Raw genomic sequence first — 13986 nt, forward strand, 5'->3', positions numbered from 1 at the left:
CGTTGTAAACAGGGACAGGAGACTTGAATGGACATTTCACCAGAGAAGACAGCAGTAGCATTAAGGTACAGGTACTCCATGTCCTTGTCACCAGGGAAACACAGCTCATGCTGTAATACGATGCCACCACACCTCCCTTAGAGGGCTGAAAATACAAGGCCAGCAGCAGCTGGGTGTCTCCTGCACCACTAAAAGGAAGGAAAGGCACGAAGAGTGCTCCAGAAGCAGCCCCACGGTTTCTTAAAAGCCCAAACTTAGAGCTGTCAGGCAGTCCAGCCATTCCACTCCAAGAGGAAATGAACCAGGTGTCCACAGAAGGACAGGACTGTTTACAGCCACTTGATTATTCCTCATCATCCAAAGCTGGAAATAACAGACCTCTATCAACAGGTGAATGGATGAAGATACTGGGCTGGGGATGTGGCTCAAGCGGTAATGCGCTCGCCTGGCCTGCGAGGGGTGCTGGGTTTGATCCTCAGCACCACATAAAAATAAAATAAAGATGTTGTGTCCACTGAAAACTAAAAAATAAATATTAAAAAATTCTCTCTCTTTAAAAAAAAAAGAAAGCAATTCAATACTATCCAGTAACAGAAGAAATTCAATACTATCCAGTAACATTCTATACAGGAGTGAATCTAAGAACTTTACATTGCACAAAAATACCCAAATCCAAAAGAGCATAGATGATAGTTCTGTATATGACATTATAGGAGAGGCAAAAGGAGCCACGTGATCGTCTCAGAACAGGATTGCTAGGATTGATTGGAAAGGAACATAAAGAACCTTTTGTGATGTATTCAATGTCTTGATTGGGATGGTAGTTACATAAAGGTATGTGTTTGTCAAACCTCTTTAGTCTGTACACTTAAAATTTGTGTATTGTTATATTATAAGTGTACTTCAATTTTTAGGGATTAGCATATTGTACCTCTTAAAGAAATGCTAGAATTTACAGTGCCCCATGGAAACATTTTTTAGATTCTAGAACTTCATCTTATTTCATTATATCATCTTACACTGTTTTTTTATTAATATATTTTTTAGTTGTCGATGGACTTTTTTTTTTTTTTAATGTGGTACTGAGAATCGAACCTAGTACCTCACACATGCTAGGCAAGTGCTCTACCACTGAGCTACAACTCCCCCAACTTACACTATAGATCTCACAATAATGTACCAATTGTCCTAGATTATGGAGAAGCAATATTTGTAAATTACTGTAATAACAAATGTGAATACTTACTGGGCATAAGTAAGTATTTGTGTGTCAGGTACTTTTTATGTGCTAAGTTGTGTAATGCTCCCAGAATTCTATGAGAGAGAGACATTGTAATCTCCATTTTAGAGTTGGAAACACCAAGTCATCGCTTTACCCAAGGTTACATAAGAAGAGCCAGATTATAAGTGAGCCAGTTTAGTTCAAGATCCAAGCTCTTGACCTTTGCCACACTGAAACTGCTGACATAAAGAAGAATCTAGGTCATATATGAACAAAATGTTTTTCTTCCTCATCTTATTTCTACCGTAAGCATGTTCCAACAACTTATTTATCAGCAAAGTAAAAATACCCAAATGTGTGTTTTATTCTTGAACATGATGCTGCAGATTCTACAGACTTCCAAGTCCGGAAACTGAAGTGAATTTACAGGAAATAATGCGAGCGTGTGCGCGTTGCACTCTAAAGCTAGGCTTCAGACTAGTAACTTGTACTGGTTGTTCTGATGAACAGTTGTCAAAAACCCAGCCTGGAGGACACCTTGAAGTGAAATCCGCCCGGGCAGAGGTCACACCATGAGGCCTCACTCATAGGAGAAAGCTAGAAAGGCTGGTCCTGCAAGGGTGGAGAGTGGGCTGATGTTGCTGGAGGGAAGGGGAGACTGTGGACGGCTGGTTAACAGGTGCAAACTACAGGCAGGTGGAAGGAGTTCCAGAGGGCCTGCAGTTGGCCACAGTCACTTCGTGTTTCACAGTGGCTAGAAGAGAGGATACCAGTGTGTCCAGCAAAGAAATAGTGACTGTCTGAGAGCACAGATGTACTTGTCACTCTAGCCGATCACAAATTATACAAGTGTATTGAAATGTCCCAGCCACCCATAAATATACATTATCTTTATATCAATTTTTTAAAACTATTAACTTTTTCCATACCTCTTTCCTATATCTTCAAATGGCATAGTAAAGCTAGCACTCTGCTCAGAGTTTCCACTGTTAACTTTCCTTTAGGGGAAAAAATCCTTTTTCTTAATGGGTTATTAAATGTGAAGTAATAAAGGAAAATATTATTTTATAATTTACATGTATGTATAATGTTTCTCTTCACAGCTGAAGGAATAAAATTAAGAGCCTCAAAAACTGTTTCCAATGGAGCAGCTAAACCTGCTACTTCTGATAATTTTGTGAGTATAGTATGTATTTAATAGAATCTCAGTCTTTAATGCTTCAGAATCTGTGAGTGTGCTATTCATTGATTCTCAGAACAGTTTCAGCCATGGTTTTTGATGTAACTGTTACCATATGGCAATACTAGTTGAGGCCCATAACTCTGATACTTGTCAAAAGTGCTTTCCTGGGGCCAGCAGCAATGAGCATCACCTGGAGCTTTTAGAAATTCAGAGTCTCAGGCCTGCCCCAGACCTGCAATGCTGAATCTGCTTTCTAACAAGATTCCATGACTGATTTTTTACATTAAAAATTGAGAAGTAGGGGCTGGAAATGTGGCTCAGTCAGCAGTGTGCTTGCCTGGCATGCGCGGAGTGGTGGGTTCGATCCTCAGCACCACATAAAAATAAAAATAAAGATGTTGTGTCCACCGAAAACTAAAAAAAAAAAAAAAAAAAAAAAAAAGATTGAGAAGCTTTTTATAATTATAGGTTGTGTTGACTTTTCAGTGTATTAAAGTGATTCTTGAATCCATCTTTTTTTTAACATTTATTTTTTAGAAGTAGTTGGACACAATACCTTTATTTTGTTTATTTATTTTTTTATGTGGTGCTGAGGATTGAACTCAGGGCCTTGTACATGCTGTACCACTGAGCCACAATCCTAGACCCTCTTGAATCCATCTTAATATTAATAGCATGTGTTATCTGTTGGGAAAAGAATTGTGTGTTATATGCAGTTAGCAAAATCAATAGATTTTTTTTAAAATGAACTATGGAAGTTTGAATAAAATAATATGATATATAATAGGGATATTTTGTGCATAAAAGTAATGATTTTGAAGATAAGCAGGTTTACACTCTTAGAATTATATTGGCTACAGATAATACTATGTAAAAAAGTGCATATGCATATAAATTCTAATAGGACAGATGATGTATGAAAATGTTCCCTGTTGGGTTTGGTAAATTCTCTGATTTTTATATTTGGTTAATTTTTTAATCCTTTAAAATATGTTCTTTGAGTAGTTTCATGGCAATTTAACTAAACATTCAAAATATACTATAGTTTTCTTTATCTGGTGTTAGAACTACAGAGTGAACATCAATAAGCCAAACATTCAAAATCCAGAATACTCCAAAGCAACTGTGACACAAATGGAAAAGTCCACACCATCACACTTTTTTTCATGCTCAAAATTGTTAACAAACATTGTATGAAGTTACTTCAGGGCTGTGTGTATAAAGTGCATACAAATTGTAAATGAATTTGGTGTTGGGACTTGGTTCCATCTCTAAGCTGTCTTATCATGCATATGCAAGTATCACAAAATCTGAAAAGTCTGAAGTCTGAAACACTTCTGGTCTCAACCATTTTGGATAAGGATACTCAACCTGTATCACAATTTCAGATTTCTTAGTTTTTTCTATTTTAGTTATGTATCTCAGTGTATTTTTAAATTCATTATTTGCAAACATAGCCAGTCCTGATGGTGCACACCTGTAATCCCAGCAAGTTGGGAGGCTGAGGCAAAAGGATCACTGACTCATTTGAGGCCAGTTTGGGCAACTTAGTGAGATTCTGTCTCAAAATAAAAATTAAAAAGGGTGGGGCTAGGGCTGGGATTGTGGCTCAGCGGTAGAGCACCCGCCTAGCGCATGCAAGGCCCTGGGTTCGATCCTCAGCACCACATATAAATGAATAAATAAAAACAAAGGTATTGTGTACAACTAAAATAAATAAATTTTTTTTTTAAAGAAAAAGGATGGGGCTAGTTCAGTGGTAGGGTGCCCCTGGGTTCAATCCCCAGTACCACAAAGAAAGAAAGAAAAGTTTTTGCAAATGTGTTAAGAAAATAGTTTTTCATTTCTGTAAGTTAAGTGCGATCGGGGCTCAATCAGAGATTGTGGGCTTACTCTCACTGGTCTATTTCTGCTTAAGACCCACTCAGAGAACAGGGTTCCTATTCATCCTGGCTATTGCTTTGTCTCTCTGTTGGTAAGCATTTCATGTAGCCAGGTAGATAATGAAGAAAATTTTGATTTGTTTTACATTATAAAGTAAAATATTCAGTATTCCTTATATTTTCTCTTCTCTCTGAAATGATTATGAGCAAGTTTCCATTTGGGAAAAATTGTAGCTACCCCAGCCGGCCTGCTGCTTTTCTGGTCTCTCTAGGGATGTGAGCATGTGCACAGTGACACTTAGTCGTTGCTAAGGTAGATTATTTGGCCCATCATCCTTTTCTGTTGAAAAATTATTAGCTCATCAGAACTTTCAGGGGGATGGGGAGTACTGGGGCTCTAACCCAGAGGTGCTTTACCACTGAGCTACATCCCTAGCCCTTTTTATTACTTGAGACAGGGTCTCACTAAGTTTCTGAGACTGGCCTCAAACTTGATATCTTTCTGTCTCCGCCTCCAAGTTGCTGGGAGTGTAGCTGTGTGGCATAGCACAGAGCTAATTCATAAGAACTACAACAAATAGGGAAGCATCAGAGTGTGGAGAAGGAAAAAAAAATGCAAATCATGCTTTTGCTGTTTTCTATCATATATATCAACTTTGTTGTATTGTGGTTTCTTAGGACAAAACAATAACATGGATATATCTGACTAAAACCAAGAAGTGAAAAAACCTGAAATCAGCATTTTATTTGCCTGTTTAAGAAACCACTGTCTTAACTTCTGTGTGGCATATGTACCAACTTGTTAGGACATAGCAACTAAAAGAATGTCATGGATTTGAACTTAAATATTTACACATTTATCCTTCTAAAATATTCTTTCAAGTGATATTAAGCAAATGCTAAATATAAATATCTATTTCTACAGGATGAAGATTTGAAGTGGGTGGAAGAAAACATCCCCTCTTCATTCACCGATGTGTAAGTATCCTCTGTTACAGTCTTAGTGTAGGCTGTGGTTTAATGGGTCATTCTGCTGTCTTGTGCTTCTCAAACCTCATCGCTCCATGGGTTTTGTGGGCTCCTCGCCTGGGCATGGCTGTTTATTTCTTAAGAAAAATCAACAAAAACAAAGTTCTGGCTTAGTTTCTCTTTCCTTTTTTCACTGAACAGGAAGTTTAATACCAGTGACCTGTGACAAAGGCCCGCTTTTTCTGATCTAGTTATCAGTATCATTATTTTGACTTAATTTTTGTTATAGAAAAGTTCAAACTCATGTAAAAACTTTTTATGAACATAACTCACAACACCGAGTATTGTGGGGAAGCTTTTGGAGGAATGATGTGACCGTGGAAAAAGTAATCCATAGGGATCCCTTTGGGGAATTTTGAGCTGTTGACATTCCTCTATATCTTTGTCCTGTTCAACACGAGAATTCCACATAGCAGTTTCCCCAGTCAAGACAGGACAGCCAAGCATGGGGACATTTCCTCATACTGTTCTGTCCTCCCTGCTCCCATCTGTCCCTCTCAAACAGTTCTGTCTGGTCTGATATTCCCTTTACCTGAAGAGTGTCCTATTTCTTGTAATGCAGCTGTGCTGGAAGAGAATCTGTCAAATTTTTGTTTGTCTGAATAAGTCTTTATTTCTTTTTTTTAAACAGTATTTTTCTAGATATAGAATTCTTGGTCAATAATGTTTTTCTTTTATCACTTCAAATGTTGTCACTTGCATGTCTTCTAGGTTTCAGAGTTTCAGAAAAAGTCTACTTTAGTTTTTTTCCTTGTTCCTTCATGTTATATGGGTTTTGTTTGGTGGTTTTAGTTTTTGTTTTTGGCAGCCCTAGACTTCCTCTTTAGTGTGTTTTTAGAATATGGTGACTGTGTGTGTGTGTGTGTGTGTGTGTGTGTGTGTTTGTGTATGTATGTGTATGTGTACACATAGATTTCATTTGTCTTGGCTATATACCTAGAAGTGAAATTGATGGATCATGATAATGTAGTGTTCAGCATTCTGAGAAATGGAAAGCTGCTGTGTTATTTTACATTCCTATTAGGGATATATGAAGGTAACAGTTTGTGTCCTTGCCAGTACTTGTTATTGTTCATATTTTTTATGTTATCTCTTTCAGTGGCTATGAAATAGCATTTCATTTTGCTTTGAGAGATTGATGTTATTTAAACTTTGGTAATTGAAATTGATGCATATCAGGTCTATGAAAAATAGGAACTACAACCAACTATTATATTTTTTTCTTTTAAAAGAAAATGTGTATATATATATATATATATATATATATATATATATATATATATATATATATTCTTTTATATTTACTTACATTTTTAGTATTTCTTCTTCCTAACATGAAACATGAGCTAAGAGCCTTCTCCTATGGGTCTCTATTATTCCTTACAGTATGGGTTTGCTGGCAAGAATTCTGTTTTATTTATATGAAAATATTTGTTTTGCCTTCCTTGTTAAAGGATGGTTTTGCTGGATATAGAAATCTCTGTTGACTTTTGAGCACCTTCATATCCTTCATGACTTTCACATTGTAACTTTAGCATATTGACTTCCTTCAGGTTCCTAAAGCTCTACCACACATCAAGGCTTGGTTGAGCTTGCTGAACATTTTTATACATGTGTCTTTTCTTTTTATACATACTGTCTCTCCTAGGCAAAGGATATAGGTCTTTTATTTTTCCTTTTTTTTTTTTTTTTGTACCAGAAATTGAACTCAGGGGCACCTGAACACTGAGCCACATCCCCAGTCTTATTTTGTATTTTATGTAGAGACAGGGTCTCACTGAGTTGCTTAGTGCCTTGCTTTTACTGAGGCAGGCTTTGAACTCGGCAATCCTCCTGCCTCGGCCTCCCAAGCCGCTGGGATTACAGACGTGTGCCACCACACCCAGCTATTTTTCCATATTTTTTTATCGGCACATTATACTTGTACGTAATGGTGGGATTCGCTGTTCTATATTCATACATGCACACAATATAACAATATAATTTGGCCAGTATTATTCTCAGTAAGTCCCCTTTCCTCTCTTTCTTCCCCTGCTCCCTTTTCTTTACTGATCTCCCTTGCACCTTAATTTTTTTTTCCTCTCTTGTTTCCTTGTATGAGAGAAAACACACTACCCTTGACTGATTTGTCTTTTGTTGCTTAATATAATCTTCTCAAGTTCCATTCCATTTTCCTGCAAATGACATAATTTTATTTTTATTTATGGCTTAATAAAGCTCCATTATGTATATATACTACATTTTCTTTTTTTTAATTCATTTTTTTATTGTTGGTTGTTCAAAACATTACATAGTTCTTGATATATCATATTTCACACTTTGATTCAAGTGGGTTATGAACTCCCATTTTTACCCCGTATACAGATTGCAGAATCACATCAGTTACACTTCCATTATTTTACATATTGCCATACTAGTGTCTGTTGTATTCTGCTGCCTTTCCTATCCTCTACTATCCCCCCTCCCCTCCCCTCCCCTCTTCTCTCTCTACCCCCCTCTACTGTAATTCATTTCTCCCCCTTGTATTATTTTCCCCTTTCCCCTCACTTCCTCTTGTATGTAATTTTGTATAACCCTGAGGGTCTCCTTCCATTATACTACATTTTCTTTATCCGTTCATCCATTGAGCAACACCTAGGCGGGTTCCATAGTTCAGCTGTTGTGCTACTATAATATGGGTAAGCACAGATCACTGTAGTATGAACACTTTAATTCTTCAGAATAAATAACGAGGGGGCTGGGGCTGTAGCGCGCCGGCCTCATATATGTGAGGCCCTGGGTTTGATCCTCAGCACCACATAAAAATAAATAAAGATACTGTATCCAATTTCAACTGAAATATTTGTGTGTGTGTGTGTGTGTGTGTGTGTGTGTGTTATTTTTTTAAAGAATTAAAAACGAGGAATGGTATAGTGAGCTATAATGAGCTCCTGTTTCTCCACATTCTTTCCAGCATTTATTGTTTGTATTCTTGATGGCTGCCATTCTAAGTGGAGGGAGATGAAATGCAGTGTAGTTTGATTGTATTTCCCTAATTGCTAATGATGTTGAACATTTTTTCATACTTTTGTTGGCCATTTATGTTTCTTTTGAGAAGTGTCTCTTTAGTTCTTTTGCCCATTTATTAATTGGATTATTTTGGGGGTGTTAAATTTTAGTTCTTTGTACCATCTGAATATTAATTTTCTATTAGAAGAGCAGCTAGCAAAGATTTTCTCCCATTCAGTAGGTTCTCCTTTGCCATGCAGAAACTTTTTAATTTGATGCCATCCCTTTATTAACTTGGCACTATTTCCTGAGGTTAGGGGTCTTATTGAGAATGTCATTGGCTGTGTCTACACATCAGTGCTGACCCTACATTTTCTTCTAGGAGTTGCATAGTTTCTGGTCCAGTCCTAGGTCCTTGATCCACTTTGTGTTGTCTTAAGTGCAGGGTGAGTGCCGGTGATCTAGTCTCATTCTTCCACATATGGATAACCAGTGTTCAGCACCCTTTGTTCTTTTCTCCAGTGTATGGTTTGTCAGGAATCAGATGATTTTATCTGTGTGGATTTGACTTCTAGTCTGTACCATTGGTCTGTGGCTGTTTGGATGCCAGGACCATGCAGTTTTTGTCACGGAAGCTCTGTTGAATTCAGCTATTTTGATTCCTCTAGCGTGGCTTAGAATTGTTTGGCTAGTCTGTCTCTTATTCTTTCAAATTAATTTTAGCACTTTTTTCCTAGTTCTGTGAAGAAAGCTGGTATTTTAATGAGGATTGCATTGAATTGATTTATTATTTTTGGTTATATGTCCATTTTAACAATCTTAATTTCTGCCTATCCAAGAACATGGGAGGTATTTCTATCTTCTAAGGACTTCTTCAGTTTCTTTCTTCAATGATAGTTTTCATTGTAGAAGTCCTTCATCTCCATGTTTAGATTTATTCCTAGGTATTTTTTTTTCCTGATTTCTTTTTCAGCAGATTCATTATTGGTGTTTAGGAAAGCTGTTGATTGTGTATGTTAATTTATACCTGCTACTTTACTGAATTTGTTTGTTAGCTCTAGAAGTCTCTTGGTGGGGCTTTTGGATCTTCTACTAGAGAATCCTATCATCTGCAAACAGTGGTAATTTTACTTCTTCCTATCTAATTCTTATTCCTTTTATTCTCCTCCCTTGACTAATGCTTTGACTAGAATTTCTAGTGCTATATTAAATAGGAGTGATGAAAGTGGACATCCTTGTCTTGGTCATATTTTAAAGGAAATGCTTTGATTTTTTCCCCCTTTTACTATGAGGTTGGCTTTAAGGGGGTTTGTATATAGCCTCTGTAATGTTGAAGTCAGTTCCTTCTATCCCTAATATAAGTTTGTCGCTCTTTCTGTATCTTTTGAGATGATTGTGATTTTTTTTATGTCCTTATTTCTATTTATGTGGTGAATTAATTTGTTGATTTGCATGTATTTAAACCATTCTTGCATCCCTGGGGGGAAAAAACTTGAGCATGACACGCAATCTTCTTAATATGTTGTTGAATATGATGTGCTAAGACTTTTAAAGGATTTTTGCATCTAAGTTCATTAGGGAAGTTGATCTGAGTTTTCCTTCCTCGATGTGTCCTTATCTGGTTTTGGTATGCGCGTGATCCTGGCTTCATGAAATGAATTTTTGTGTTCCATCCCTTTCTAGTTTATGGAATAGTGTGAGGAGAATTGGCATTAGTTCTTCCTTGAAGTACTGGTAGAATTCAGCCGAGAATCCATCTGGTTGTTGGCTTTTCTTTGTTGGAAGACTTTTTATTACTCTCTGTCTTATTTCTAGTTGTGGGTCTGTTTGGGTTTTCTCTGTTCTCCTGATTCACTTTTGGCAGGTTGCATGTGTTTAGAAGTGTATTCATTTCTTCTAGGTTTTCCAATTTATCGGAGTTTTCAAAAGAATCTCTAATGATCTGCTGAATTTCTATGATGTCTGTAGTGATTTCTTCCTTTTCATCTCTAATTTTATTAATTTCGGTCTTTTGTTTTGATTTTGGTTATTTGGCTAAGGCTTTATCAATCTTTTTATCTTTGTTTCACTGATCCTTGTATTTTTCTTAATTTTCAATTTCATCGATTTCAGCTCTGATCTTAATTATTTTCTTTCCTCTACTGGTTTTGGAATGGGTTTATTTTTCTTTTTCTCAAGGACCTTGATTTTCTCACATGGCGCTCATAGCTGTAAACCTGCCTCTTACAACTGCCTTTGGAGTGTCCCAGAGGTTCTGGTGTGTTGAATCTGGATTCTCATTGGAGTCTAGGATTTTTAAATTTTTAAATTTTTCCCCTGATTTCTTCTATCACTGATTCATCATTCAAAAGTGTTTTGTTCAGTCTCTGTGTGTTCATGTAGTTTCTATATGGTTTTTTTTGGTGTTGATTTCTATTTTCTTTCCATTATCATCAGATAAAATGTAAGGAATTATATCAGGGTTTTTTTTTTGTTTGTTTTTATTTTTTAATTTCCTTAGTTGCCTATGGCCTAAAATATTATCTGTTTTGGAGACTTTTCCATGAACCCCTGAAAAGAAAGTGTATTTGTTAGATGAACTATTCCATAGATGTCTGTGGAGTCCATTTTACTTCTAATATTTTACTGAGTTTCTGTCTGGATGACTCTGTGTGATAGTGAGAGGTGTGCTGCAGTCACCCAGGATCATATATGCGGGGTCTCACTGAGCCTTAATTTGAGTGGTGTCTGTTTTATGTGATGAGGTGCACCCATCTTGAGGCATAAATGCGTACCATCGAAGTGTTTTCTTGTTAAGTGTTTCCTTTGCCAGCGTGGTGTGACTGTGTCTTCTGATTAGCTTGGTCTGTCTGCTGCGTCGTGTGAGAGTATCGACTGCTGCCTGTCTGTAGCTTTCCTGAGCATGTCCAGGCAGCATGGGAGACTCTCTCCAGCACCTTTCCCAACGTGTTGACCCTTTGCCCTAAGAGAGCACTAACACACGTGAGAGGAGTGTTCTGACTAGATGGCAGATCACCATTCGGGTAGTTTCCCAGCTGTTCAGAGAAAAACATAGCAAGGAAGTGACAAATAAATCTGAACTTGGATGTCAGTCATGTTTGGAATTACTTATTTGTGTATTTTTAGTCATTGATATTTCTTCACCGCATTAAGCTCTAGGATTGCTTATCTTATATTGAACCCAGGGCCTTGTACAGTTTCCTTTCTGATATAGAAATAGCCTGTGGTCCACTTCCTTTCTGAAGTTAAGATTATTCAAATTTTTCAGTTAAACTTTTGACAAAACAGTTTTTTGTTTTGTTTTGTTTTGTTTTGGTCCTGGGGTTGGAACTCAGGGGCACTCAATCACTGAGCCACATCCCCAGCCTTCTTTTGTATTTTATTTAGAGACAGTGTCTCACTGAGTTGCTTAGCGCCTTGCTTTTGCTGAGGCTGGCTTTGAACTCGAAATCCTCCTGCCTCAGCCTCCCGAGCCACTGGGATCACATATAGGCATGTGCTACTATGCCTGGCAACAAAACAGTTTTTAAAGGAACACACATTCCGAAAAGTGTTCATATCCTAAGTAACTGTATAACCCACTAAATTTTTTAAATGAGTACATTTGAGTAATCAGCATCCAGATCAAAAAGTGGAACATGACTAAGCCCTAGAAGCCCATGTTCCTTTCCACATAGGGGGCCATCTTCCCATAGGTTCTGTCGTCCCGACATCTGGAACTGTAGAACCTGTTCATTTTAAAAATTTTCTCCCTCAGTAGCTCGTCCATCTTCTTGGTTGTATGGTATTCCACTGTTTGACCATGCCAGTTTCTCCAGCTGGGCTGTTTCTAGCTTAGGGCTGTTGAGCACAGTGCTGCTTTGAAAACCCTCCTCCTCGTCTGCTAGAACCTGGGTGTCTCCGTGACTCAGCTGAGCATCTGCAGTGGGAATTGTGGACCACAGGCTATTTCTATATCGTTTTCCTAGATTCATTGGCCTACTTTTAATAACACTGTCACTTTTTTTTTTTTTTAGAGCACTTCCAGTGTTGGTGGATTCGGATGAGGTAAGATATGTTTTTGCTTATTTCCTTAGAGCCGGTATTGTCACAAAATAGAAATGTACTTCAGAAAGAGATTCTGAAAGTCGCTTTTTAAAATGAGTATGGGTTGAAGAGACGGAAGGACATTACGAATTGACTTGTGATGAGGCATAAAGGACTTCTGGGTGAGGTCCTCCTTTAGCCAGAAGCAAGATTAATGCTTGTTGGTAGGAAAGGGGGGGGTCTCACTTTATGAGGCGTTCAGTGAATGATTCACTAAACCCATGTCTAGGTAGGGTTGACAGGATTTGAAGGGGCAGCTTAACCTCTGACGCTGTGCATATTTTGTTGGGGTAGTAAATAGTGTTTCTGTTTGGTCTCCTTGTTCTTCACTTACCAAACAGGAACTCTGCGTCAGGGGTATGGCCTAGGAAGTTCAGGGGGAGGGTTGGGGTCACAGGATGTTCAAGGTTGCCTCAAGTTTGAAGTGCCAGAATGAAGGCTGGAGGGGGCAGGCCAAGTTCAGGTGGCTGTGGGGGATGAGCTGCTGCTCTGTGTTCACTGAGATGCAGGAAATAACTTTGCATCAGTGTCATTGGGGTTGGCAGCAGGGGAAAGTTTGAGAAGGCTGTAACTTCAGGCCTTAGGACTCTGCTGAAAGACGCGCCTAGAATTACTTTAAGAAGATGTTTGAATTATTTACTTGATGGCAACTGATTCATGATCTCAAAAAGACCTGGATTCCGTGAGGCCAGGCAGATCCAGACAGATCCCGGTGGGCTGTGCTGCGATCCGCCGGCTCCTGCCTCCGCTCCCGGGGCTCTGAGCTTGTGTTTTCTGGGCAGCCAGGTCCCTGGGCATTCTGAGTGTGTGTGGACTGTACTTTCACTGTCTATATCTGATACTTTCCCAACATGGAAAGCGTAAATCGTGATTTTTGAAAGATTAAAAAATTCCATCACAGTCTTGGAAGCAGCATTTTGACAGTTTTTCTTCTCCCTCCAGGAAATTATGACCAGATCTGAAATAGCTGAAAAAATGTTCTCTTCAGAAAAGATTATGTGATCGGAATGAGTATAAATAAAACCAAGGTCACGGCCTCGGACTGTGATGGGTGGGAGCTTGTTAGGGGCAGCCAGCAAGCTCTGGCCCTGCTGCCCTGGACATCACGTGGTAAAGGAAGGACTCGGAGGAGGCTGTGCATCCTCGACAGCTGACTTCTCCGTGTCTGCCGGAGTGAGTGGCTGGACTTGGAAGTCATCTGAGAAGAGCACGAGGAGGAAGCCGTGTGCACAGACGCCTGCTGGTGACGTGCCAGCATCGGATTGGGGTTCTCTCTTTTCTCTGGAAAAAAGGATCATTCCAGGTTTCTTTAAATTATATAAAGTCTCCTGCTGTTCTTTCTATTCACTTTGAGATAGATAATGTGATTCTTCTGAAGTATAGCGTGTCCGTGTCCCCATCTTTGGGATTTATGATTACTAGAAGCAGTAATGATTTTTTGTTTTACTTTTATACTGATGACTTAACATTGGAATGTGGGCATGTTGATATGTCTCATTTTGCTTTTTTTTTTGGTCTGCACAATGCCATTTTTTGTGAATACCACCATGAGCACCAGATCATGGAGTTAGGTCTTCTCTGAGCTCAGGGGAACA

At 38.4% G+C, this 13986-nt stretch overlaps 1 protein-coding gene across 1 annotated transcript in view; it reads left to right on the forward strand.

Moving 5' to 3' along the window:
* Nucleotides 1-13669, forward strand: part of LOC144249692 (transmembrane protein 87B-like) — a 31989-nt gene extending 18320 nt beyond the window's left edge. Inside the window, exons 8-11 of the mRNA XM_077791834.1 lie at nucleotides 2326-2399; nucleotides 5214-5266; nucleotides 12322-12352; nucleotides 13334-13669. Coding sequence (XP_077647960.1) covers nucleotides 2326-2399; nucleotides 5214-5266; nucleotides 12322-12352; nucleotides 13334-13393 — 218 coding nt within the window. The 3' untranslated portion in view covers nucleotides 13394-13669. The remainder of the gene's footprint in view (nucleotides 1-2325; nucleotides 2400-5213; nucleotides 5267-12321; nucleotides 12353-13333) is intronic.
* The last annotated feature ends 317 nt before the right edge of the window (nucleotides 13670-13986 follow it).

The sequence above is a fragment of the Urocitellus parryii genome, chromosome 12, assembly GCF_045843805.1.
Source record: "Urocitellus parryii isolate mUroPar1 chromosome 12, mUroPar1.hap1, whole genome shotgun sequence".
NCBI classification, from domain to species: Eukaryota; Metazoa; Chordata; class Mammalia; order Rodentia; family Sciuridae; genus Urocitellus; species Urocitellus parryii.